Source organism: Hibiscus syriacus, unplaced genomic scaffold (genome assembly GCF_006381635.1).
Source record: "Hibiscus syriacus cultivar Baekdansim isolate YM2019G1 unplaced genomic scaffold, ASM638163v2 tig00111238_pilon, whole genome shotgun sequence".
Lineage (NCBI taxonomy): Eukaryota > Viridiplantae > Streptophyta > Magnoliopsida > Malvales > Malvaceae > Hibiscus > Hibiscus syriacus.
This window is the reverse complement of record NW_024063030.1, coordinates 486763-513542: the sequence shown is the minus strand read 5'-3', so window position 1 is coordinate 513542 and position 26780 is coordinate 486763. Positions and strand designations below refer to the sequence as shown.

Genomic DNA, 26780 nt, shown 5'->3' with positions numbered 1-26780 from the left:
GTTTTAAAAAGGGTAAAGTATATAAATAGTCTCTGTTTTTTTAGGGCGCTTGCATTTTGGTCACCCAACTCTTGAAACTTGCAATACAATCATCGAACTTTTAGTTCGTTTTCGGTAAGGTTCATGTCGTTACCTCCCGTTAGTTTTAGCCGACGTGGCACTTAACTCCCGTTAACCCCCTTCTTCTTCTTATCCTCCTCCTCTCACACACATAAAAATAACTCCCGTTCACCCCACCTCTGGTCAGTGGTGGCTCACATCACTATCACCGGTGACACCTCTCAATCTCACCCCGATCCTCGATTCATGCTCACTGTCCACCGTTTATCCCAAATCGTGAGAAGACCGTTCGAACACCCATCCCCAATCTTCGTCGTCAGTCGCTGATGATCATCATTGTCGGTACCAATAGGAAAATCGCTTCATTCCAACCAAAACTCCGCTAGCCACTTGTCGAGACTCACCTCCTTTCGTCGTGGAGAGGGCCCTAAATCTTGTCAAAAAATCCCAATGCCCCTTTTATGTTTTCATCGATTTTTGGCATATTGGCTGTCCATTCGCCACACAATCACCACCATTGGAGTCCTCATACCGTTCTGACCAAAAATCCAATCTGTCGTGCCTCATATGTTTATCGTTGGTTAAGAAGAAGAAGAAGAGGGTTAACTGGAGTTAAGTGTCACGTTAGCTATAACTAACGGTAGGTAACGACAGTGACCTTAATGAAAACGAACGATTGTATTGCAAGTTTCAAAAATTGAGTGATCAAAATGCAAGCGCCCTAAAAGTTTGGGGATTATTTACTTTACCCTTAAAAAATCAAAATATGAGACTAAAGCGAGTAAAAAATAGAGACCAAGTTGACAAAGTCTAACAAATTCAGGGACTAAAGTCTACTTCGTCCTTTTAGCATTTTCCCAGGTTCTTATTATAGAACAATTAGGAAGGCTCTTCAATCAAATGGCTCATCCAATAGCTACAAATTCTCTTCAAAATTAACTCATTACATACACAGTAAGTGCCATGTTTATGCCATTAATCGATTTCAAAAATCTCTATTAAATCCCATCAAACCCCATTCTTCTTTACCCAGAAACTTGTAAAACCATGGAAGCCGCCGGCAACCAAGACAGGGCGTCGCCTCCATCGAAGCCCTCAAAGTTCTCAGTGTACCAAAACCCAACCCTATCTGCCGCTTTAACCGCCACAAGTCTACAACCCTCCAAATCAACTCTTCTTTGCATCTTCTGCCTCTCCTCGGCCTCTGCTTTGGCTCTCCTCTACATCACTTCCAGGTTCATTAATTTTCGGTCCTTTAGGGGTTTTCCTTTTGGTGTTTTCTCTTTCATACAGAAAATGCAGCGGTTCCGAGCCTTCCTAAGCTGAATATACACGCATTTGTCGAACATATGATTTTTTTAGGGTTTTAGGAGGGTTTAAGCAAATGGGTATTCTTTTATAGACATTTAAACTCTCTATCTTGGGTTGTTTCTGATAAAATACATGAATATAGCCTTTATTTGTAATGAACTTTTATCAATAATTCCGGGAGTTTATGATGTTTTGTTAGCAGATTACAAGGCATAGGCCAAAACCTTCATTCTCCTCCTTAATTACCCAAAGAAAGTTCAGATTGCAGGATATGTATATTATGTTTATAAAAGAGAATGAGAAAGATGATTTGAGTTGATTTACTGGTACAAGTATAGAGATTAACAATTTTAAGGTTTCTGTCTTTCTCAGCTTTCAAAGGGAAAGAACCAACATTAAATATGCTAACATAGGGGGAAAAGAAAATCTTTAGATTATTATTTTTGTCTCTACTTCTGTTTTGATTCAAAATGCATTTTGTTTAAATCCATCAACACTTTTTTTTTTTTGCCTTACACTGATGAAGGGGAACTGGCTTGACTGATAAATTGAAGTTTGGAAATTTCTCTGAAGAATTATCTTGTAAGTTATCATTTGGAGATTGGATTCCTTTGATTGTTGAAGTATAAGTGCTCTATTTCATGCCTTCACATTTAACTTTTTTCTATGGTTCAGATATATTTGCCAAAGGAATACAGTCTGTGTCAGGGGTAGTTTTCATTGGCACCATTTTTGCCCTATTCAAAGCTATCTCTCTGCATAGAAGTAGGAGTATTGGTTGTGCACCTGTTGTATCTCCTTCTAAAGCAACTAGGGATCACTCTCAGCTAACGAAGCACCAACTAGGGCTTTTGGGAATGAAACCGAAGGTTGAGCAAGTTGCACCGGACTCATCTAAGAAACCTCCAAAGTCCAAATCCCCAGTGAAATCATCTTCAGATGTTCTTGTTCCACTCCATCCACAAATTAATGGCTCAGATCGGAAGTCTCTGGTCAACTCTAATAAATCAAACACCAGTAGTGGGAATAAGATAGGTTCATTTGCTTCCTCATCCAGATCGGTGGGCTCTCCTTTGTTATATCATGTTCCAGCATCCTCTTCAGCGTTATCTCCTCTTCAAACTTCACCAGGACAGGAGCCTGTGGTAAAATCCCCTTGGTCTACCAAGCGAGCTTCCTATACCAAAGAAATAACGACAGAAGAGCAACTTGAACGATTTCTTGCTGAAGTAGATGAGAAAATCACTGAATCAGCTGGAAAACTTGCCACCCCACCCTCAACCATCAGTGGATTTGGAATTGCAAGTCCTAATACTGTTGTAAGTTCGGCTAATACATCTGGAACTACAAGGAGTACACCACTGAGGCCTGTGAGGATGTCTCCTGGTTCCCAGAAATTTACCACTCCTCCAAAGAAAGGAGAGGGCGACCTTCCACCTCCAATGTCCATAGAAGAGTCTATTGAAGCTTTTGAGCATTTGGGCATCTATCCCCAAATTGAGCTGTGGCGCGATCGCCTCAGACAGTGGTTTTCTTCAGTTCTGCTAAATCCTCTACTTAACAAGATTGAAACCAGTCATATTCAGGTCCTTCAATTCCATAATTTATGCCATTATTTCCATTCCACTCCCAAGTCTCACCCTGCTCATGTTACGTAGTGTCTGTTAATAATTTTGAGGTGTGAGTAAATTAATCCACTCTTAATCTGGAAATATTCAATGATTAGATCTCAAATGTCCATGAAGTGTATATGTTTTACCAAAAAAGAAAAAGACAATTCTTTTGTAATCCGAAATTGTCTATTATGAATTAGTCCATGTTATGGTCTTCTTTATTTTGCAGAATGAGTTGCTAAAACTTCTATCTTTACCATGTTGTTGAAGATTGTCAAAACTAGAAAGTTGGTGTAATATAGCACTGTTTAGAATTTGAGAAACCAAGAAGTTTAAATATCATGTTTCTTATAGCTCTTTCCCCGTGGCTGTCTGATATACAGGCACCGAGATGTGAATATTATTGCTGTTATACTTTTTTTTTCCATTGTTTTGGACTTTACAACCTTGCCATTACCATTATCTACTTTTTCTTTTGCGTTTTCGTGTATAGTAAGCTGATAATTCTTAAATCCTCTATAGGTAATGCAAGCAGCTGCTAAACTCAATATCTCAGTAACAGTAACTCAAGTGGGAAGTGATCTACCAACCAATGGAAGTTCTGCTACTTCATCTAAACCTGAAAGGATGAAAGAATGGCAGCCGGCATTCACTCTTGAGGAAGAAGGGCTCCTTCATCAATTATCGGCAACTATTGTGCAGGCTCTTGAGGCTTCCATGTGTAAGTGGCTTTCATTGCTGTTGTTAATATATTTTTGTGTTTGGTAAGTTGGTTTTGTTTATTGATCTTAGCCAAGGATTTATAATGGTATTTTTTTTAATTGAATGCAGCAAATCCTTTAGCCAATCAACAACAAGTGCAACAAAATCCTCTGATCCCTGTTATGCAGGAGTGTATCAATGCCATTACCGAACACCAGAGGCTTCACGCATTGATGAAAGGAGAGTGGATGAAGGGTTTACTACCACAAAGCAGTGTGAAAGCTGATTATACAGTTCAAAGAATAAGAGGTATTTAGAAACTCAAAATCTTCCTCTTTATGCTTGGTTTCTGTTTACTTGTAGAACTTAAGAGACTTTTAGTGTACATAAACTATCAAGTCACCATATTGTGAATTCTGCAGAACTCGCTGAAGGAACATGCCTGAAGAACTATGAATATCTTGGAGGTGGGGAGGTTTTTGACAAGAAGAACAAGAAGTGGACTCATGAACTTCCAACTGATTCTCACTTGCTCTTGTATCTGTTTTGTGCTTTCATGGAACACCCAAAATGGATGTTACATGTTGATCCTACTTCTTATGCTGGAGCTCAATCTAGTAAGAATCCCTTATTCCTTGGAGTGCTTCCACCAAAAGACAGGTTGCCAGAAAAGTATGTAGCAGTAATCTCCGGGGTTCCCTCAATTCTCCATCCAGGAGCTTGCATATTGGCCGTTGGAAAACAAAATCCCCCCGTTTTTGCCTTATACTGGGACAAGAAGTCACAGTTCTCTCTTCAGGTACCGTGTATTTTAACTTTTTAGTTACAGTCGGATGATATGTTGCACCAACTATTTTTTTGAGTAGTATATTTGATATGAAGATCATAAAAAGACTTAAACTTGCATGTACCCCTGTAGGACACATGATACATAACAAGTAATAATGGTTAATACTAGTGGCAAGACAGAAATAACAGGTTAGGAAAAAAGAAAGGAGTGGATTATAAAAATGGTTTGAATTTAAAGTTAATGTCGGCATTTGTTGAGTCAATTCTGAAGATGATAAAGCCCTTTCAATTAAAGACTTCTTTCTTTTTTTAAAGAGTGGAGGCAGGCAGTTGATTAAGATGGTTTTGATAGAAAAGCTTGCTTCAATACACTCGATCTCATCAAATAAAAATATTATTTTTCCTTTTAAATCATCCTTCTATATTTTTAATACATACTAAATATAAATGACTTAACATGTGTACGTACTATTTCTTTTTTCCCCATGCTGCTGCATCGCTGCTTTACTTGGAACTATATATTTGATGTCTATGGATGATGGAAAATATATATCTAACACGTATGAGTTACTATTTTGATATTTTCAGGGGAGGAGTGCACTGTGGGATTCAATCTTGCTGTTGTGCCTTAGAATAAAGGTTGAATATGGAGGCATAGTTCGAGGAATGCACCTTGCTTCTTCTGCCTTGAATATTCTCCCGGTTCTTGATCCTCAAACTGAACCCTGACTAGCATGTTTAGGGGATGCATTACAGATTTTGCCTGTTTGACTTGTCAGTTTTAAGGATTTCCAAGTTGTAAACAAGTAGTTTGGCTTTTCAAACTTTTGCCTGTATGAACAAACACAATCCCCGAGAAGCTGACCATTGACATTTTAGTTTGTAGTTTCAGTAGTTTTCTTATTAAAGATTTTAGGCGAAAATATTGGAGTACAAGCTTTCCTCTTAAAAAAAACCTGCATGACATTGACACTTTGGCGTAAATATTGCAATGGACTAATAGTGCTTCTAACCAGCGACCGGAGCTCCTTGAAAGATAAGAAATTAGATTGGCTTACAATACAGGGTTGCTTGAAATTATATTCAACGTTTACTAATATTGAGATTTCTTGTCATGACATTAAAAGGTAAATGATAATTTGACATGCCAAGATTGATCACACAATCATTCATAAGCATGACGGTTACTGCATTAATAGAAAGTCGACAAACACGGACCAGCGGTGGCCAGGGAAATCTATCAGGGCAAAAAGGAATCATTTTGATAAAATATCATTTATCTATAAATAAACTGTAAAAAGCCCTCGATCTACAGGCTATTTGATCCCAACATCTTCAAGTAAAGAGGAAAAATGGCGGATCTTCAAATTATACCTCCCCTACTGCATCCAAAGGGTTTTAAACCATTGGATCAAAATTCCAATTTTCAGACTATACCACTGTACAATTTAAAAGGTAGAACCTGGTGATCATTGTTCGCTGTGAAACAGCTTGTAACAACCCTGTCAGAACACAGAATTAGAAAATGGAGCTTCGTTGAATGCACAATGGTGACAGTTATAAAAAGGCTCGTGCTCACCATTTAACAAAAGACATTCGGAACTCCCCAGCTCAAGACCGTAGCAGAGCTTCCTTGTAGCCATCTTTGTTTGTTTTGAGATGGGCTTTCCTTCTGAAAATTTACATTTCATGCTTGACAGAAATGCCAAAACTTTCTTCATGAGTGATCACCACAGTTCTTCATAAGATGATTCATAAGGGAGGGCCAATGTCTGGCAAACTAGTTCAACTACTCGGAATCTGAGTCAATAGAAGGATATAATCTTGGTCTTACAGAACGCTTTTGCCGAGGAAATAAGAAAGGGCTCTCTGATCTTTGTCTACTTGACTTCTCAGATCTACAGTTGTTCATGCCAAGTAGCAAAGAAGCTGCAGAAGGAACAGGTAATGCCAGATGTTAAACAGACTGAGCTAGGCAAATGCTAATGAAGTGTACAAGACACATTACAACAGATACAATGCAACCACCACATATACCATCATATCCTAGAATCACACATTATTGCTAGTAACAAGCTTTGAAGCCTTTTCCATTCCTGTCTGTTACATAGAAATTTTCAGACATAAGCTACCACATTAGGGCTCTTCAAAAGAACAAGGAAACTAACCAGTGTCGGCCAAAGAATCCATAGCATCATCTCTAGAAGGAATTTGCAGCCCTGAATTCAATCCATTCACAGTGGCCAAATCCCCGTGACCTCCACTTACACCACCTCCAAGCCTAAGAGAAATCCAATCATCGGTGCGGAGTATATTTGATGCATCAGCTTGATCTCTCAAATTTGACTGTGGTGATACACCTAAAGGACATGTTGGAAGAAATATCTGGAGAGAAGGGTCTTCTCCACCAAACAAGGTATTGTCAACCAAGCCATTATTCATATCCATAGCAGTCTGACCAATAGAAGAACAAGGAACAATAGGTGCAGATCCCATTGTTGTCTCAGGAGCCATTGTATAGCCATTCATTGATGAAGGGCAATTGAGAGAATTATGCTGCAGACCAACTAAGGCATCTGAGACATCTGCATCTGTACTAAATAGTTGAAACCCAGAACCTTCTTGCATTCCTGGAGGTAATGGCCATAGAGGCATGTCAAATTCATCGTTAGGATTAAAAAGACCCAAACTACCAGCAGCACCAAGAGAAGGATTTTCTGAATACTGATGAGAAATTCCAGGAGACACTGGAAAATTAATTCCACCATCATTATGATTATCCTTGTAGGCAGTAGCAGGAGATATCGAAATTTCGTTCTCTTCATCTGAATCACTCAGAACAATAACTTCTGCATTTCCGACTGGTACGGATGGATTCCGGTCGGTAAACTCACATGTCGAGTCTACATTCATAGGCAGGGAATCAAGTTCAATCCCATTGCTTGTGAAGTCATAAGTTCCACCACCATCCTGATTTACACTGGGATCTTCACCATCCTTACCACTTCCGGTAGCACTGCTGCTCATTGGGATAATTTTTTGCCCATATTGTTCAATCCTTTCTTGCAATCTACTACCAGAGGAGGTGTTCAAATCTTCAGGCTTGCTAACCTCCCACAACCCGTTGCAATTTTTCCGGATTCCAAGTTTCAAGCCTGTATGACCTTCAGAAGCACCTTCAAGTTTGACCTGCTTCAATGTTTCAGTTCTTGGCTTGACCTCAGCACTGTCAGGACTACATAAGGTGCCATCAGGAGAGTGCCATTGTGCAAGATCACCAAGTTCTCTACGCTCACTTTCACTTTTAGCCTTTGCACGCCAAAAACCATCAGGCTTCACCTCAATCTCTGTAATATCCTCTCCACAATTTCTCATCTGCATCACAGTTAATCATCATTATCACACAGATGCCATCAACAAAAAGAGGATAACCACAAGGCACATACCTTGGATGTGATGCGATTAAAGTAAGGATCAATTATAATATTCTCCAACGTGTAGTTCTTCAGACAAATGGGGCACTGCCACTGCAATCACATTCACAAACAAATGCTAGTCAAAACCATAAAATAGTTCCAACTGGAAATAAAAATGTTATAATAGTTGCTTGCCTTTCTAGAACGTTGGTTCAGCTCCACAAAAACTTCAAGATCGAAACAACCCATGTGAACACATGGTTTAAACCTTCCGGCCACCTTCATTCGTGAACCACTCATCTGTCACAAGTAAACAAAAAAAATGAAAGTTGGATATAATTAGAGTAACTTCAAGAAGGGTGCAGTACTGGAATATTGTATTCCAATCCCATTAACACTCAACATGGTAGAAGAAAAAAAGGAGAGGTGGGAGAATTATCCCCTCTTCCATGATAAGTAAGATTCAGCTTAGTATAAATACAGAGTTGACAGAGAGGTATATAGAAACACAGTATAGAAAGCAAAAACAATAGAATGTTAAAAGAGACAGTCATAGGATAAGCACACAAATATATGGAACCCAAATGGACTTATGATAAAGTTTAGTTCTGATTAGAACAAACCAGAAGTATATGACAGCACATATTATCCATGTAGATTAATAAATCTGTCAAATAGGTCCATGAACTTCGCCAAAAGAAACCTATTATGGTATTGGCTCCAATGGTTGAAAGGAAACACAGGCAACTTTACAGCAACAAGCAAGATAAATAGCACCACCACCTCAATAAAGGATGAAGTGCATTTTTCTGACATTATAGCCTCAGCTAGAATGTGCTACAAAGCACACATAACCTTAGAAGCTTCCCCTTTAGGCTATAGACATTTTATAGCTACTATGCTGGTACAAAAGTGAGACTTGGAAAAATTTGATCCATGAATATCACAGGGCATAATAACCATCTCTTAAAAGACATGCTTTACAAGAAAAGCTAATCAAATATTTCAAGAATGATACCCATAAATTAAACATGAAATATTTTTAGCATAAAAAGATGGTGCATAGCTGCATAAATTTACAGGAAAGAGAGTGCTAGCAAACTATTCATAACTCACAGGGCAACGTAGGTTGACTCCAAAAAAATCTGCAACGACTTCTAGATCACTGTCACTATCACCATTGTCTGCTGCAGTTCCACCACCAATACAACGGCAAACTCGTGCAAGAGCATCTTCAAAACATTCACCATTGGTCTCCTTCGGAATCATGTCGAGTATCTAAGTCATGCCACAAGAAACATAAAATGAACATAAAGAACACCAAACATGTATATAGAAAGGTAAGTTTCAGTTACACAGAAATGGAGGAATTTGTTGTTCAAATTATAGAACAAACACTCTCAATACTAATGTTAGTAGTTCAATTATCTTTTATCTCAAATTAAAACTTGATATTAACGTATGGAAATTTCAGGGTAAATCTCCAACCATATATATTTGATGTTGTTATCATACCTGTTGAAGAGTTCGGCGTTTAACAATACTAACTCCAAAACAGAAAACACGGGCATCACATCCGGTCAAAGTTATCTTATTAAGTCCATCTTTAGTACATGGAGTTATCTGACGAAAGCACAGACAATGAAACGAGTGTTTAGGGAGTTGATGTTTCTTAACAGATAAAAATATTACCAGTATTATAAAGAACGTGCAATAATCTGGCCTGCCAGCTTCCCGACCCATACCGATCACATACATGAACATATAACAGTTAATTCTATGGAAAATATGATTCCATATACATCAAGAACATAAATCAAAATTCATCTTGTTAATAGAAGGAAAAAAACTCACAATTGGACCATCATCACGGCCATTAGCCCCAAGCAACTGCGAGCCGGGTCTATTAATTGCACGAACAGGTACACCTGTTCAAAAAGCTTGTCACTTGTAGACCCAAAAAAATTTACTGTTAAGATATTGAAATCGAGAAGTTCATAGAAAATACTCAAAAGGACAAGATGTCAGCAGCAATGTTTCAATTAGAAAAATAGAAGGCAAACAAGCTAAAGCATGCTCTTATCTTTTTCTTCTTTTTTTTGGTTAAATCCAAGCATGCTTCTCAATGACAAGAAGTTAAATAAACAGTACCTAGCAATTAAGCTGTAACAAGTCTGATTAACCACCAAGTAGTAAAATCAAGACATAAATAACCATACCATTGACCTGTAAATCTGCATATTGAGGCCACTGCATCCTGAATGGAACTTTGTCATTCAGAAGCATACACCATGCCTATTTTGACAAGAAGAGAAACAAAAACATCAAGATAGATAGCCAAAAATAATACCATCAAAATCTTACATATTTTTTACACTAGCCAACCTGGACATCATAATCTTGTTTCGTCAATAAGTCCTTGTCTGCTCTGGTAATTTGGAATGTTTTCTCTACACTTTGCATTGGATTTGTACTGTAAAATGGTGGATCTGAATTACTAAACTAACAAGGTAACAAGGAAAAAAGTCACAAAGCATCACACATAAAGCATACAGTGTTTATCACCCCTAAATAAACAGGAAATTTAAGGGGAAAAAGAATTTACTATTTCCCATATAGTTCACTCACCCATCAGTTGGGATGCTCGTAATAGTCAACTTCACTGGATATAAAGGGTTCGCAATAGTAAGCAAAAAACTGCAATTGGGAAACACATCGTAAATTAAAATAATGTAACAGAAAATTTCCGATTAATATCAATGTCTAACAAAATGAACAAAATTCGAATACCCATTAACTTTATGCTTAGACAAAGATTTTCAATATGCAACCAAATAATTATATGAAGTACAATGCAAATATAAAGCATAGTTTCATGATGATTCCTACTGAAAAATAGACAATCCAGTTAGCATTAAAATATCAGATGATGCTTCTTCAGTAGAAGAGCTATTTAGCATTACCATTTTAAACATCCTACAGCTACAATAACAGTATTTTGTTTTTAATGTAATTCCTAACAGAAATTGGTTATAGACTCCTTTATATACCTCCCATCATAATTCCTAATCTTTACTTAATGTGTAAAACCACAAACTAAATCATGTTACTGAGATATTATATACAAATTCCATGAGTTGAGTACATAACCATAATAAAACTAATAATAAATCATACAAATAAGAAAATATTTCATTTTCACCCAAAAAGGGACTTGATTCCTTGTTCAAACTAATTTGATCATTTAAAAGAATTTACAGCATTTTATGGACACCAAAAAACAATACTTCCTACTTTTTTCTCATACTAATATATCTGCCCTTTCATCAGCCTACTTAGTGGATGGCAGAAATGAAAATTGATATTTACAAGTCCTGAATGTAAATGATATTCTGACTGTAACAAAGGTTCTACCAGTAATCAGTCTTTATCCAATCTAATATCACCATAAGTATCTTTTATGTGAATATTGCAACATGATAAATATAAAGACGAAATACATTCAATTAGATATGAAATATGGTAAATATATTCATGTACTTCTATATCAATGTATTGAACGTCACTATTGGAAACCAAACCATAAACCAGTACATAGCTTCACCGTCAATTTGAAGTAATCATGTGCACACATGCAAACACACATAAACAGAGAGAGACATACGGATCCGCTCGACTTAGTCGACAAATCTCACAATAAAATAAATCAGGAACTGGTGGATTTCCCTCCATAGGCTTCTCCGGGATTATAACACAACCAAGATGCTGCCACACTTGGCATCTTTGATCTTCACACTGTTTTCAGAACAAGGCAGACGCAAAAAAAAATTAAGGTAGAAGAAAGGGAAATGTTGTAGTGGATAACAAGAACGGGCAATTTCAGAATCCATGCATCACTTCTCAAGATGGAGAAGAGCATATCAAGTGAACCAGAATTAAGAAAAAAATAGTATGTTTCAACCAGAAATATATAATTCCTTAACATCACTATAGCAATTATCACAAAAAAATGCAGCACTAGAACAAGAAGTTCAAAAGCAGTATAGATCATACAATTCCATCAATTCATGAAAAGTACACAAGCATAAAAGGTTGCATTATTCGGGGGATATAAAGTCAAGGAAATTCAAATCCACTGATTCAAATGCTTCATCATTTTCCGAAACAAGGATTCATATAATAGCCATTGTTGCAGACTTGATATGGTAAATGCCAACTGATCTATCTATTCCCATCTTGTTATTGCCTGAGATCTATCTATAATTTTTACTAGAACATTTACCAGATTCATTAAGATAAGTATAAATATGAGAACTTCATATCTAAGTGCACATATCAAGGAGGAATAAAAATCACAACCATAAGATCATACCATAAAAATTTATAAGTACTCTGCATAATAAGCACATTATATCATCTCAAGTCAGACGCAAAACCAACTTCCGAACCATAAATAAAGCAACATGAAATTGACACTTAAAAAGATAGAGCCACCCAACACTTCAACCACACACTTGTGATATCAGTCATCATTAATATGAGTACTGAGGCAAAGAACATTAAGTTTATTATCATCACCCTGATAATGTTCTCAGTCTCCAATGAACTTCCACATAGACAGCGAACTTTCATATCAGATTTAAAGGGGTCATCTATTTCCCCTTGACTTTTAACATTACTGACATCTGATACACCCTCTCCCTTTGATGCCAATTCAGTGGCTCCAGAAACCTTCATCTTCCTGAGGACAAGAAATACAAGAAGTTAAAATGCAGATAGACACTTTTGAGAGGAAATAAAAGTAATACAAAGCATAGAATAATTTAAGTGGAAAAATAGATACACTAGCATCATCTTGTCTCAATGGTAAACTCAATGGTAAACCACAACTTTTTCACATGGAAAAGGAAAGGAAAAGTTAATTCCACCGGAAATGTTTCCATCAAAACCTTCAGTGGAGAAAAATCATAAATGTAAAAGTAAACCTGTATATGTCATCAACAAGTTTCACTACATCTTCCTTTCCCACAGGAGCCCTCTTTGCCCACATCTTTGCAACTGGGAAAAAACAAGTCCAACATTATTACATTTATTTTCTGAACAAATTAATTAGATTTATACAGGCCAATTTTGAACAATCTATAAAGTAATGACAATAAATTCAGGAAATCGCATAATTCTACTCACAACATACTTGTATGCAACCCCTTCCCTCCCTCCCTCACCTAAACACTGCCCTAATAAAACACTAATAAAAATGTTTGAAGTTTATAGTGCCATTGGAAGCATCAAACAGACTATCATAATGAAATTAATGGATAAAAAAGCTAAGCGCTAAAATATCCAGAATCCAGCAAATCTACATCAAAATCAGGCAGGAAACAACTTCATAATTGCTTTACTCGGTAAAATAAATGAAATAAAAAAATATATTAATATTAATTCTACCAACAGCTGAAACTCATAATGTTGTACATCAGTCTAACAATATATATCAGTATTCAATGTCTGATAACATAACTCTGAGTATGCTGCAGACAAGCATATCAGCAGCTAACAGACTATGTCTCAAGCTAGCAGAGTAATACCAGAAATAATAAATGTTTGAAAGATAAAGTAGCCCATGAGATGAATATAGTAAGTATACGTTGTCAATTTAAACAAGAGGAGGAAGAACTTTTTACCTTGTTCATTAGAGAGGGCACCTAATATCCTCTCAACAAGATCCTACAATGAAATTGCACAAAGGTAAAATATAATCATACATCATGAAGATGCAAGCTGTAATAAAAATGCAAATGACAGAAAGCAAACTACAGTGCATTTTCTCTAGCAAATAACCTGCTTCTTTCCCTGCTTTGAGAGACCCAGTTGAGTGAGAACGTCTTTGAGTTCTTTTATACGGAAATATGCCAACTTATCCTACAATAGCAATATCATTTTGAATAAGTTCTCAAGAAATCCCCCACCGGGGGGGGTGGGGAGCATCAACAGGTCAGTATCAATCATAACAATAAGCAACTAAAATCATACGAATTTATCTACTAAAATACAGCTTAAGAGACTACAGTGGTAAATATAGAAATCCCATGATTTAAGTGGCTGCATAAAATAAACTTAGAAAATCTGAGTGACATTAAACACTGTTCACAACTAATACTAATTCCACCAAGAAAAAAAACTGAAACAACCAACACCATCCATAGTAAACTTAACTTACAAACTCAAAACTAGATTCACAAAGCCGTGCCATATGTTGCAGAAGAGGAAATTTCCTTTCACAATTACCAGCAGCCCAACGATTAATTTACGTTGGAAAAACAGAAGTAAGATCAGGGACAACAGTTCACCCAGTTTGTTAAATTTGATAAAGATATCCTCCAAAATGTATACAAAAAAGATAAGTCGTATACAATTACATGCCATTTCTGAAGCAGCCAGGGAAAAGAAACCCTATATAACTACTCGAAATAGTAAAATAAAAAAACCTGAAAATATTTACATAAAAATAAAAAGTTAAATACCTTGCAACTGGCAACCAAATCCATGTTCAGTTTACAGTCTGCAGCCGAGCAAAAATCTGTAAGAAAAACCTTACACACTCGAAAATTACCAATCGGTCTAATACGAGACAACATAACTAAAACCACAATTAAATTAAATTAAATCGACCAATTAATCAATCCACAGAGAAAGAGAATCAAGATGATCAGATTAAATGAACTTACGAAGTTTCCGATGACGAGTAAAAAAAGGAAAATTTTGATGAATTGAGGAGAAAATTGGAGAAATAAGGTTCCGAGTGAGGAAAACGCCGACTTCTCCTCCTCCTTAACGAAGGAGTCCCAACAGAATGAAGAATTCTTTTTCAAAGAAAATAAATTTACAAAAGTGACCGGACTCATCACCGGTTATCAAATCCGGTTTTTTGATGGGGAACACGTCCGGGTTTAGTTTCAGTGAAGTTGCGTGTTGCCCCGTTCATTTTGTAACTCACGCCCTCTTTTCTTTTTCTTTTGGGCAAGTTTAGAGTGCAATCATACGTAGGTACATGCTGGATTCTGCCAAAAAAAATCAAGAGAGCAATAAAGTGGCATTTCAGCCGTTGACTTTCTACTATGTGATTACTGATTAACATAAATTGAATCATTAAATTTAAGATAAATTATTTATTTAAACCCTCATTTAATTTTATATTTTTATTTAAATTATTTATAATAATTTTTAACGGTAATATTGATATGATTTTATACTTTTTTTATGCCATCACCTCCCAAAAAAATAAAAAAAATGATTAATCTGAAATAATTATAAGATATAATTTTTACAAAATACTCTAATTCATTTAACAATAAATATTGAAACATTAGACAATATGCTCAAACCTTAAATCTCTAAAAATTACAAATATTCTTTTAATCACTCTTTTAAAAAAATCAAAACACTAAACGTAAAATTTGAAAATTGGTCTCTTTTTCAAAGAGTTAAGGTTTTTATTAATTTGGGGTTAATAGTTAGTACAAGACAATATTTGTTTAAAGATAACTCTCAACCTCTTAATATTGAACGTTCATATTCCTGACATTTATGGTGCTCGAACTCGGATTCTCACGAAATAACAGTAATTCATTTACTACAGAGACTACTTAACATGATATTAAGATAATTTCGTAAAAAAAGAATATTTAGTTATATTATATTAACACGACAAAATAAATAATTATAGTTGATGTTGATTTTTAAATTTAGGATCATAATTATAAATAACTAACTGTTTAATTATTGGGTTAAGCTAAAAATTGCTTAATATTCCACCAACATTTATATTTACGTTATATAATTATTAAATTAAAGATTTAATTTCTTTTAATTTTATATGTGAATAAAAAATAATTATATAATAAATATTTTAGTTAAAACTTACTTAAGTTAAATATATAACAAATATATGAGTTTGTATCTAATAGTATACACCATCATAGGCGTGTATGCAAAAGGGTATTCGGCCTCTTAAATTATATTAGTTTGATTTATGAAATTTTAAAATTAATAAATTTAAATTATTTTATTTTTTAATAGACGTTGGTTTTATTAAAAAGATGAAATATCTAGAATTAATAATGGAGGCTTATTTATAACTATAATAGTAAATTAAACCATTTTTTTTTACAATCACACAAAAACTAAGCAATTAAGATCACACCATGTCCATACAATTAAAAAGTTAAAATCCTAATCAAAAACTCAAACAAAAAATAAATACGAACAAATCTAACTACATCAGTAAAAAAATACAAAAAAAGATGAAACTATTAAAAGACTATTGCCAAACCACGAATCAAAGCCAAACTACATAAAAACCAATCCATGAACGCAAATAACGTATCCAAATTCAATTTGCTCGTCCAAAACAGAGTATCAGAATGATAACAGAGTTGACAGAGATATCGAAATTTCGTTCTCGTCATCTGAATCACTAAGAACAATAACTTCTGCCAGAGTTGACAGAGATATCGAAATTTCGTTCTCTTCATCTGAATCACTAAGAACAATAACTTCTGCATTTCCGGCTGGTACAGATGAATTCCGGTCGGTAAACTCATATGTCGAGTCTATTACGGTAGCACTGCTGCTCATTGGGATAATTTTTTGCCCATATTGTTCAATCATTTTTTGTAATCTACTACCAGAGGAGGTGTTCAAATCTTCAGGCTTGCTAACCTCCCATAACCTATTGCAATTTTTCCGGATTCCAAGTTTCAAGCCTGTATGACCTTCAGAAGCACATTCAAGTTTGACCTGCTTCAATGTTTCAGTTCTTGGCTTGACCTCAGCACTGTCAGGTCTACATAAGGTGCCATCAGGAGAGTGCCATTGTGCAAGATCACCAAGTTCTCTACGCTCACTTTCACTTTTAGCCTTTGCACGCCAAAAACCATCAGGCTTCACCTCAATCTCTGTAATATCCTCTCCAGAATTTCTCATCTGTATCAAAGTTAATCATCATTATTACACAGATGCCATCTACAAAAATAGAGGATACCACAAGGCACATACCTTGAATGTGATGCGATTAAAGTAAGGATCAATTATAATATTCTCCAACGTGTAGTTCTTCAGACAAATAGGGCACTGCCACTGCAATCACATTCACAAACAAATGCTAGTCAAAACCTTAAAATAGTTCCTACCGGAAATAAAAATGTTATAATAGTTGCTTGCCTTTCTAGAACGTTGGTTCAGCTCCACAAAGACTTCAAGATCGAAACAACCCATGTGAACACAGGGTTTAAACCTTCCGGCCACCTTCATTCTTGAACCACTAATCTGTCACAAGTAAACAAAAAAAATTGAAGTTGGATATAATTAGAGTAACTTCAAGATGGGTGCAGTACTCGATTATTGTATTCCAATCCCATTAACACTCAACATGGTAGAAGAAAAAAAGGACAGGTAGGAGAATTATCCCCTTCCATGATAAGTAAGATTCAGCTTAGTATAAATATGCAGAGTTGACAGAGAGGTATATAGAAACACAGTATAGAAAGCAAAAACAATAGACTGTTAAAAGAGCCGGTCATAGGATAAGCACACAAATATATGGAACCCAAATGGTCCTACGATAAAGTTAAGTTCTGATTGGAACAAACCAGAAGCATAAGACACCACATATTATCCAATGTAGACTAATAAATCTGTCAAATAGGTCCATGAACTTCGCCAAAACAAGCCTATTATGGTATTGGCTCAATGGTTGAAAGGGAACACAGGCAACTTTACAGCAAAAAGCAAGATCCTTCCAATGCCTTTCAGGTTATTGCTGTAACATGAAGGTTATGAAGGGGGGTTTTAATGAGGCCTCCATATATTTTCTTTCAAAAAAAAAAAGCAAGATAAATAGCACCACCACCTCAATAAAGGATGAAGTGCATTTTTCTGACATTATAGCCTCAGCTAGAAATGTGCTACAAAGCGCACACATAACCTTAGATGCTTCCCCTTTAGGCTATAGACATTTTATAGCTACTATGCTGGTACAAAAGTGAGACTTGGAAGAATTTGATCCATGAATATCACAGGGCACAATAACCATCTCTTAAAAGACATGCTTTACAAGAAGAGCTAATCAAATATTTCAAGAATGATACCCATGAATTAAACATGAAATATCTTTAGCATAAAAAGATGGTGCATAGCTGCATAAATTTACAGGAAAGAGTGCTAGCAAATTATTCATAACTCACAGGGCAACGTAGGTTGAGTCCAAAAAAATCTGCAACGACTTCTAGATCACTGTCACTATCACCATTGTCTGCTGCAGTTCCACCACCAATACAACGGCAAACTCGTGCAAGAGCATCTTCAAAACATTCACCATTGGTCTCCTTCGGAATAATGTCGAGTATCTAAGTCATGCCACAAGAAATATAAAATGAACATAAAGAACACCAAACATGTATATAGAAAGGTAAGTTTCAGTTACACAGAAATGGAGGAATTTGTTGTTCAAATTATAGAACAAACACTCTCAATACTAATGTTAGTAGTTCAATTATCTTTTATCTCAAATTAAAACTTGATATTAACATATGGAAATTTCAGGGTAAATCTCCAACCATATATATTTGATGTTGTTATCATACCTGTTGAAGAGTTCGGCGTTTAACAATACTAACTCCAAAACAGAAAACACGGGCATCACATCCAGTCAAAGTTATCTTATTAAGTCCATCTTTAGTACATGTAGTTATCTGACAAAAGCACAGACAATGAAACGAGTGTTTAGGGAGTTGATGTTTCGTAACAGATAAAAATATTACCAGTATTATAAAGAACGTGCAATAATCTGGCCTGCCAGCTTCCCGACCCATACCGATCACATACATGAACATATAACAGTTAATTCTATGGAAAATATGATTCCATATACATCAAGAACATAAACTAAAATTCATCTTGTTAATAGAAGGAAAAAAACTCACAATTGGACCATCATCACGGCCATTAGCCCCAAGCAACTGCGAGCCGGGTCTATTAATCGCACAAACAGGTACACCTGTTCAAAAAGCTTGTCACTTGTAGACCCAAAAAAAATTTACCGCTAAGATATTGAAATCGAGAAGTTCATATAAAATACTCAAAAGGACAAGATGTCAGCAACAATGTTTCAATTAGAAAAATAGAAGGCAAACAAGCTAAAGCATGCTCTTATCTTTTTCTTCTTCTTTTGGTTAAATCCAAGCATGCTTCTCAATGACAACTTGACAAGAAGTTAAATAAACAGTAGCTAGCAATTAAGCTGTAACAAGTCTGATTAACCACCAAGAAGTAAAAGCAAGACATAAATAACCATACCATTGACCTGTAAATCTGCATATTGAGGCCACTGCATCCTGAATGGAACTTTGTCATTCAGAAGCATGCACCATGCCTATTTTGACAAGATGAGAAACAAAAACATCAAGATAGATAGCCAAAAATAATACCATCAAAATCTTACATATTTTTTACACTAGCCAACCTGGACATCATAATCTTGTTTCGTCAATAAGTCCTTGTCTGCTCTGGTAATTTGGAATGTTTTCTCTACACTTTGCATTGGATTTGTACTGTAAAATGGTGGATCTGAATTACTAAACTAACAAACTAATAAGGAAAAAAGTCACAAAGCATCACACATAAATCATACAGTGTTTATCACTCCTAAATAAACAGGAAGTTTAAGGGGAAAAAGAATTTACTATTTCCCATATAGTTCACTCACCCATCAGTTGGGATGCTCGTAATAGTCAACTTCACTGGATATAAAGGGTTCGCAATAGAAAGCAAAAAACTGCAATTGGGAAACACATCATGAATTAAAACAATGTAACAGAAAATTTCCGATTAATATCAAGATCTAACAAAATGAACAAAATTCGAATACCCATTAACTTTATGTCCAGACAAAGATTTTCAAGATGCATCCAAATAATTATATGAAGTACAATGCATATATAAAGTATAGTTACATGATGATTCCTACTGCAAAATATAGAATCCAGTTAGCATTAGAATATCAGATGATGCTTCTTCAGTAGAAGAGCTATTTAGCATTACCTTTTTAAACATCCTATAGCTACAAATAACAGTATTTTGTTTTTAATGTAATTTCTAACAGGAATTGGTCACAGACTCTTTTATATACCTCCCATCATAATTCCTAATCTTTACTTAATGTGTAAAAGAACCAACTAAATCATGTTACTGAGATATTATATACAAAATCCATGAGTTGAGTGCATAACCATAATAACACTAATAATAAATCATACAAATAAGAAAATATTTCATTTTCAACCAAAAAGAGACTTGATTCCTTGTTCGAACTAATTTGATCATCTAAAAGAATTTACAGCATTTTATGGACACCAAAAAATAAAACTTCCTACTTTTTCTCATTCTAATCTATTTTTCCTTTCATCAGCCTACTTAGTGGATGGCAGAAATGAAAATTGATATTTACAAGTCCTGAATATAAATGATATTCTGACTATCACAAAGGTTCTACCAGTAATCAGTCTTTATCCAATCTAATATCAACATAATTATCTTTTATGTGAATATTGCAAAATGATAAATATAAAGACAAAACACATTCAATTAGATATGAAATATGATAAATATATTCATGTATTTCTATATCAATGTATTGAATGTCACTATTGTAACCAAACCATAAAACAGTACATAGCTTCACCATCAATTTGAAGTAATCATGTGCACACATGCAAACGCACATAAACAGAGAGAGACATACGGATCCGCTCGACTTAGGCGACAAATCTCACAATAAAATAAATCAGGAACTGGTGGATTTCCCTCCATAGGCTTCTCTGGGATTATAACACAATCAATATGCTGCCATACTTGGCATCTTTGATCTTCACACTGTTTTCAGAACAAGGCAGACGCAAAAAATAAAAAATAAAAAAAATCAGCAATTCAATTTAAGGTAGAAGAAAGGGAAATGTTGTAGTGGATAACAAAAAGGGGCAATTTCAGAATCCATGCATCTCTTCTCAAGATGGAGAAGAGTATATCACGTGAACCAGAATTAAAAAAAAAATAGTATGTTTCAACCAGAAAAATATAATTCCTTAACATCACTATAGCAATTATCACAAAAAATGCAGCACCAGAACAAGAAGTTCAAAAGCAGTATAGATCATACAATTCCATCAGCGCAAGATTCATGAAAAGTACACAAGCATAAAAGGCTGCATTATTCGGGGGATATAGAGTCAAGGAAATTCAAATCCACTGATTCAAATGCTTCATCATTTTCCGAAACAAGGATTCATATAATACCTATTGTTGCAGACTTGATATGGTAAATGCCAACTGATCTATCTATTCCCATCTTTTCATTGCCTGCGATCTATCTATAATTTTTACTAGAATATTTACCAGATTCGTTAAGATAAGTATAAATATGAGAACTTCATATCTAAGTGCACAAATCAAGGAGGAATAAAAATCACAACCATAAGATCATACCAGAAAAAATTATAAGTACTCTGCATAATAAGCACATTATACCATCTCAAGTCAGACGCAAAACCAGCTTCCGAATCATAAATAAAGAAACATGAAATTGACACTTAAAAAGATAGAGCCACCCAACACTTCAGCCACACACTTGTGATATCAGTCATCATTAACATGTGTACTGAGGCAAAGAACATTAAGTTTATTATCATCACCCTGATAATGTTCTCAGTCTCCAATGAACTTCCACATAGACAACGAACTTTCATATCAGATTTAAAGGGGTCATCTATTTCCCCCTGACTTTTAACATTACTGCCGTCTGATACACCCTCTCCCTTTGATGCCAATTCAGTGGCTCCAGAAACCTGCATCTTCCTGAGGACAAGAAATACACTTAAGAAGTTAAAATGCAGATAGACACTTTTGAGAGGAAATAAAGTAATATAAAGCATAGAATAATTTAAGTGGAAAATAACACAACTTTTTCACATGGAAAAGGAAAGGAAAAGTTAATTCCACCGGAACTGTTTCCATCAAAACCTTCAGCGGAGAAAAATCATAAATGTAAAAGTAAACCTGTATATGTCATCAACAAGTTTCACTACATCTTCCTTTCCCACAGGAGCCCTCTTTGCCCACATCTTTGCAACTGGGAAAAAACAAGTCCAACATTAATACACTTATTTTCTGAACAAATTAATCAGATTTATACAGGCCAATTTTGACCAATCTATAAAGTAATGACAATAAATTCAGGAAATCACATAATTCTACTCACAACATACTTGTATGCAACCCTTTCCCTCCCTCCCTCAGCTAAACACTGCCCTAATAAAACACTAATAAAAATGTTTGAAGTTTATAGTGCCATTGGAAGCATCAAACAGACTATCATAATGAAATTAATGGATAAAAAAGCTAAGCGCTAAAATATCCAGAATCCAGTAAATCTACATCAAAATCAGGCAGGAAACAACTTCATAATTGCTTTCCTCGGTAAAATAAATGAAATAAAAAAATATATTAATATTAATTCTACCAACAGCTGAAACTCATAATGTTGTACATCAGTCTAAACAATATATATCAGTATTCAATGTCTGATAACATAACTCTGAGTATGCTGCAGACAAGCATATCAGCAGCTAACTACTAGCAGTCTAACAAACTATGTCTCAAGCTAGCAGAGTAATACCAGAAATAATAAATGTTTGAAAGATAAAGTAGCCCATGAGATGACTATGGTAAGTATACGTTGTCAATTTAAACAAGAGGAGGAAGAACTTTTTACCTTGTTCATTAGCGAGGGCACCTAATATCCTCTCAACAAGATCCTACAATGAAATTACACAAAGGTAAAAAATAATCCTACATCATGAAGATGCAAGCTGTAATAAAAATGCAAATGACAGAAAGCAAACTACAGTGCATTTTCTCTAGCAAATAACCTGCTTCTTTCCCTGCTTTGAGAGACCCAGTTGAGTGAGAACGTCTTTGAGTTCTTTTATACGGAAATATGCCAACTTATCCTACAATAGCAATATCATTTTGAATAAGTTCTCAAGAAATCCCCCCGGGGGGGAGCATCAACAGGTCGGTATCAATCATAACAATAAGCAACTAAAATCATACGAATTTATCTACTAAAATACAGCTTAAGAGACTACAGTGGTTAATATATAAATCCCATGATTTAAGTCGCTGCATAAAATAAACTTAGAAAATCTGAGTGACACTAAACACTGTGTTCACAACTAATACTAATTCCACCAAGCAAAAAAAAAAACTGAACCAACCAACACCATCCATAGTAAACTTAACTTACAAACTCAAAACTAGATTCACAAACCCACCAAAGCCGTACCATATGTTGCATAAGGGGAAATTTCCTTTCACAATTACCAGCAGCCCAACGATTAATTTACGTTGGAAAAGCAGAAGATCAGGGACAACAGTTCACCCAGTTTGTTAAATTTGATCAAGATATCCCCCAAAATGTATAAAAAAAGATAAGTCGTATACAATTACATGTCATTTCTGAAGCAGCCAGGGAAAAGAAACCCTATATGACTACTAAAAATAGTAAAATAAAAATAAACCTGAAAATATTTACATAAAAATAAAAAGTTAAATACCTTGCAACTGGCAACTGGCAACTGGCAACCAAATCCATGTTCAGTTTACAGTCTGCAGCCAAGCAAAAAATTTGTAAGAAAAACCTTAAACACTCGAAAATTACCAATCGGTCTAATAAGAGACAACATAACTAAAACCAAAATTAAATTAAATTAAATTAAATTAAATCGACCAATTAAACAATCCACGGAGAAAGAGAATCAAGATGATCGGATTAAATGAACTTACGAAGTTTCCGATGTCGAGTAAAAAAAGGAAAATTTTGATGAATTCAGGAGAAAATTGGAGATATAAGGTTCCGAGTGTGGAAGACGCCGACTTCTCCTTTTCCTTCTTGACGAAGGAGTCCCAACAGAACGAAGAATTCTTTTTCAAATAAAATAAATTTACAAAAGTGACTGGACTTATCGCCGGTTATCAAATCCGGTTTTTTGACGGGGAACACGTCCGGTTTAGTTTCAGTGAAATTGCGTGTTGCCGCGTTCATTTTGCAACTCACTCCCTCTTTTCGTTTTCTTTTTCTTTGGGCAAGTTTAGAAGGCGTTTTTCAAAAAGAAAAAATTATCGGTGATCGGTATATTTATCGATTTAATATCGGTCAGATTATATTTTTTGATCTAATACTTTTGCAGTAAGGTGCGCCCCCTACAACGCGTTATACGCTGATTTGGCGTCACGTGGGATAAGAAGCGCCCCCTGCGACGCGCCTTATGCTGACATGGGGATACACGTGGGTATAACACGACCCCTGAGGCGCGCCTTACGCCACATAGGGTATAGCGCGGGTCAGGGGTCGCACCTGACCTTTATAATTATATATAGCGCGGGGTAGGTACCGCGCCTTGTATAATTGTTACAACTTTTCTCGGCTATAAATACCCTTCTTCCCGGGTTAAGTTCCTCACATCTCTCCTCTCAACTTATAAATTAATACAACAATTCTGTCAACGAGTTAATAATTCTGACAATTTTCTCATTTTTTATTCAGAAGTTCGTGCAATTTTTCGTTATAAGGTAATTTTGTGATAAATTTTTTATTATATTTATTGTTTATTATGATTATTTGAAAAATATTTATATTAATTGGTGTCAATTAATTTCTGTGTTTGTATAATTAGAAAGCGGGAATATACGTCGAAATAGTTTTGCGGTACATGTAATAATATAAAATTATATTATTTAAATTATTTACGTTTATGTGTAAAAAATTTATTCTGTTATATTTTCGTTCATATATTATTTATTTAATCAGCATTGTTTCAATTGTTTTGTTTTGCTGATTTAATATTGTCGCACTTTTAAACTCAAAAAATGGTGCGACTTTCAGCTATTGTTTAGTATGATGGTGAAATTCGAGAAGATGAAACCGGCGTTGTTTTCGTATCAAATGAGCGTGTTAAAATATCATTGAAGAGAAACATAACTCTTGAGGAGCTGATAATGAAGATTTCGAGGAAGATTCATGTTGGAAGTAGTAGAAGAATGTCGTCGTTGCAGTACAGATTTCCATCATTATTGTTGCCATTAACTTATACAGGGTTCGGACTTTTGAACAACGATGATGTTGAAATGATGGTTGAAGCTCAAAGTAATTATTTAGACGCCGATATTGAGATGTATACAAATTTTATTCAAGTGCGTGTCGTTCGGGGTCAATCATTAAGCTCTCACTATGGGTTGGCTGAAGAAGTTGATCAAGTTGACAGCCCGACGACAGTAATGTGTAATGATTTTAATGCCATAATGGGGAGACATTCATCCGCAAATCCTTACGATATGTACCGAGGTGGGTCGACGAACAATCTGTATGGCAACATCGCATCCAGTTCAAGGGGAATGCATTCATATGCAAATCCGTTTGACCTTAATATGGAGATGTCATCGACGCAACCATATGTGTAGTTTCCATTTGACACGATGGGTTCAAGCTCCAGGGGGAGGCATTCGACTGCGAGCTTTTTCGATCTGAATGTCGATATGCCTTCCAGTTCAAGGGGAAAGCGTGCAATTAGTAGGTTCTTCGACCTAAATGTGGAGAGCATGGAGGAACCATCATCTCCACCAGAAGAACCACTTCGTGAGCCTGGTGCGGATGGTGCTGAGACTGGACTATTCATTCACCCAGAATCACCGCAATTCAACTCCGATGATGATGATGATGATGATGTGGATGAAGTTCCAGCAAATGTGACACAAACTGACCCTCCAACACACATGTATGAAGCTGATTATGGTGCAATGTATGGGCCAGAATTTACGGATATGCCTCATTTCGGTGACTATGGATATTACTCATCAATAAATAATGGTGAGTTATATTTAGGCATGGAGTTTTCAAGCAAATAAGAAGCGATTATGGCTATAAAATATTACAATAACCGTAATTATGTTCAATCGAGAGTCGACCGCTCCACGACAGTAAAATATGTATGTTACTGTGCCCGACGCAAAAATAGATGTAATTGGATGGTTCGCATATCGAAAAGGAAGAGGAAAAACAACAGATGAGAACTAACAGTATACAACGGTCCTCACACATGTTGTGCTGGAGGGGTCAACCAAGATCATCCCAGCTTGGACTCTTAAGTGATATGCCAAGCCATCATGCCCATGGTAAAAGCAAGCTCTCATATAGTTGTTGTTGTGTTGATTTCAGCTATACAATCGCAGTATGGGTACACTGTCTCCTATAAAAAAGCTTGGTTGGCAAAACAAAATGCCATTGTCAAACTTTATGGCGAATGGGATGCATCTTACAATGAACTTCCAGGCTGGTTTAGGCTGGTGCGGAGGTTAAATCCTGGGACAATTGTGGACTTCGAAACCTCCTATGCATACCATAATGATCGAGTTCTCCGCGATCGATGTCAATTCTACCGGGTTTTTTGGACTTACCCACAGTGTGTTAATGCTGTCAAATACTACAAGCCTGTGGTCCAGATCGACGAGACTTTCTTGTATGGAAAATAAAAACAAGTTTTATTATTGGCAATTATCCAAGATGTCAATCGCAACATTCTTCCAGTTGCTTTTGCTCTTGTCGAAGGAGAAGATACAAATTCTTGGGGTTTTTTCCTCCGAAATTTACGTGCACTTGTTATCGCGAGGGAAAACATCTGTGTCATTTCAGATCGCGGAGTTGTGATCAAAGCAACAATGGAGTCTTTGGGTCCAATGTGACAATCACCCTTTGTCCAACATAGGTATTGTCTCTGTCACA

General features: G+C 35.6%; 2 protein-coding genes across 2 annotated transcripts; one reads left to right on the top strand and one right to left on the bottom strand.

Annotated features, from left to right (window-relative positions):
* Positions 1-1000: 1000 nt before the first annotated feature.
* Positions 1001-5333, top strand: LOC120156992 (transmembrane protein 209-like). Its single transcript, XM_039168257.1, has 7 exons — positions 1001-1295; positions 1898-1953; positions 2047-2957; positions 3507-3705; positions 3816-3995; positions 4109-4485; positions 5064-5333. Exons 1-7 carry the CDS (start codon positions 1108-1110, stop codon positions 5202-5204), a joined length of 2052 nt encoding a protein of 683 aa, XP_039024188.1. The 5' UTR covers positions 1001-1107; the 3' UTR covers positions 5205-5333.
* Positions 5334-5772: 439 nt separating this feature from the next.
* LOC120156990 (E3 SUMO-protein ligase SIZ1-like) lies at positions 5773-24068 on the bottom strand. The gene is made up of 19 exons (XM_039168256.1): positions 23841-24068; positions 14616-14673; positions 14416-14453; positions 13733-13813; positions 13576-13618; positions 12877-12949; positions 12470-12632; positions 11556-11686; positions 10520-10588; positions 10277-10364; positions 10111-10186; positions 9746-9819; positions 9407-9514; positions 9008-9169; positions 8087-8191; positions 7922-8002; positions 6644-7850; positions 6055-6404; positions 5773-5977 (listed from the first exon to the last, which is right to left on the bottom strand). The coding sequence occupies exons 1-18, from the start codon at positions 24045-24047 to the stop codon at positions 6265-6267; spliced, it is 2904 nt and encodes a 967-aa protein (XP_039024187.1). The 5' UTR covers positions 24048-24068; the 3' UTR covers positions 5773-5977; positions 6055-6264.
* Between the last annotated feature and the right edge of the window lie 2712 nt (positions 24069-26780).